At 57.7% G+C, this 2016-nt stretch overlaps 1 protein-coding gene across 1 annotated transcript in view; it reads right to left on the minus strand.

Moving 5' to 3' along the window:
• The window catches only part of NEURL3 (neuralized E3 ubiquitin protein ligase 3), an 8253-nt gene that overhangs the window by 4129 nt on the left and 2108 nt on the right, over window positions 1-2016 (minus strand). Inside the window, exon 2 of the mRNA XM_010829852.1 lies at window positions 16-177. Coding sequence (XP_010828154.1) covers window positions 16-177 — 162 coding nt within the window. The remainder of the gene's footprint in view (window positions 1-15; window positions 178-2016) is intronic.

Raw genomic sequence — 2016 nt, forward strand, 5'->3', positions numbered from 1 at the left:
CGTGCCACAGCAAGCGCAGCGCCACGCGCTCTCCCGGCCGCACCGGCCGCTGGCTGAACACGATGCCGTCGTGGAACGTGGCGCGCCTGTACGCGGTGCTCCGCTCAGCATCCAGGCGCACCTGTGCGCCCACCGCCTGGGCATGGAAGCGGAGCGCCTCTCGGGGAGACTCGGCATCTGCGGAGGGGGCGGGGGCGTCAATGCAGGTGGGCTGGAGCCCTCCCCACCAGGGGAAAGGGGCATTTCCACCAACCCATGTCCCTGGGGACACTGTCCCTGCTCTCCCCCCATCCCCACTCCAGAGACCTTCTTAGAACCAGTGGGGAACCCGCTTTGCCTTCTGGGATCATAGTTCTCTCCTGACTCTTGCCAAGCCTCAGTTTCCCTCCCTTGCTGCTGCTTAGTCAGAGTCCTGTCCGACTCTTTGAGGGCTATGGACTGTAGCCCACCAGGCGCCTCTGTCCATGGAATTTTCCAGGCAAGAATACTGGAATTGGGTTGCCATGGGATCTTCCCAACCCAGGGATCCATTCCTGGTTTCCTGCATTACAGGCAGATTGTTTACCACTTAAGCCACCAGGGAATCCCTCCCTCCCTTAGGGATGTTGTAAAAATTAAAGGACCTGTTGACGTTCTGGATACCTGGTGATGGTTGTTATTGCCATTAACTAAAGAGAGCAGGTTGCTTTTGCTTGACACATGCATTTATACGTGTATCACTCACACGTTTACACGTGTATAGCCCGTCTGTATCTAGAAACAGGCTGAGAGGAGATGGGCTGGCATGCTGTTTGTGGTCGGCTCTAATTCTGCAGGGTCGGGTGGGGGGTGGGCGGCGGCTGAGTTTTCCAGTCTGCTTGTGTGACTTTCTGACTTTGCCACAGAGAACCGGCCTCATCCCCAAGTAAGAGTGACTTCTCTCATCCTGGGAGAGAAAGAAGGAGCCTGCTGCTGTTGCTAAGTCACTTCAGTCGTGTCCGACTCTGTGCGACCCCATAGATGGCAGCCCACCAGGTTCCCCTGTCCCTGGGATTCTCCAGGCAAGAACACCGGAGTGGGCTGCCATTTCCTTCTCCAGTGCAAGAAAGTGAAAAGTGAAAGTGAAGTTGCTCAGTCGTGTCCAACTCTTTGCGACCTCATGAATTGCAGCCCACCAGGCTCCTCCGTCCATGGGATTTTCCAGGCAAGAGAAGGAGCCTGGTAACTCCCAAAGTAGTGACGGTGTGAAACCCGGAAAAGGGGTCCCAGCTCAGCCCCTCAGAATTGTGAGCTGGGCCCAGCCAAGGCCTGGGTACGCTTTGAAAGCAGGGGACTTCCTGACTTGCCTCCACTTGGCAGCTGGGACGGGAAAGCTCCTTGCTGGGCAGCCCTTCCTCTCAGTCCCAGAGGCCTGAAGGAAGCTGGTGGAGCTTCCTGCCCCAAGAAGGGCGCTTAGCCAGCTCCCCAGGCCTTAGCTCTCTCCCTCTCCCCTCCTGACCCTGCTTTTTCTGGGTTGGAGGAGGGAGGCTGAAAATATAAAGAGATGAATTCAATCAAAACTTGAGCCAGGGAACTTCCCTGGTGGTCCAGTGGTTAAGACTCCACGCTTCCAGTCAATGCAGGGGGCACACAATCCCTGCCCTCCTCTCTGACACTCATATGTTTGCAAGGTGTCAGCCAGGCACCAGGAGGGGAGGCTCGATTTGGTCAGGCACACCCTCAAGGTCACAGCGAGTCCATCCCTGACCTCCAACGGCTCTGGGAGCAGTGGGGCAGGAGCCAAAGACGCGACTGATGGGATTGCTGGGTGCGTGCGTCCCTCAGCAGGGCAGCGGGCCCTGAGGACCCTAGGAGAAGCAGACCTAGTCCTCTACAGGAATTTGACAGTTTGCAAAGCTTACCCCTGTCTCAGGAGTTTCCCACTGGCCCGTGGGGGCTATGTCCTCATGTCACCAGTTAGAGGAGGGAGGCCGAGGGGGTCACAGTGCCGCACAGGACACCAGGGCCCAGCGGACTGTGCTGCTTCTCCCAGCTGCC

The sequence above is a fragment of the Bison bison genome, unplaced genomic scaffold, assembly GCF_000754665.1.
Source record: "Bison bison bison isolate TAMUID 2011002044 unplaced genomic scaffold, Bison_UMD1.0 scf7180017864508, whole genome shotgun sequence".
Taxonomy (NCBI): Eukaryota; Metazoa; Chordata; class Mammalia; order Artiodactyla; family Bovidae; genus Bison; species Bison bison.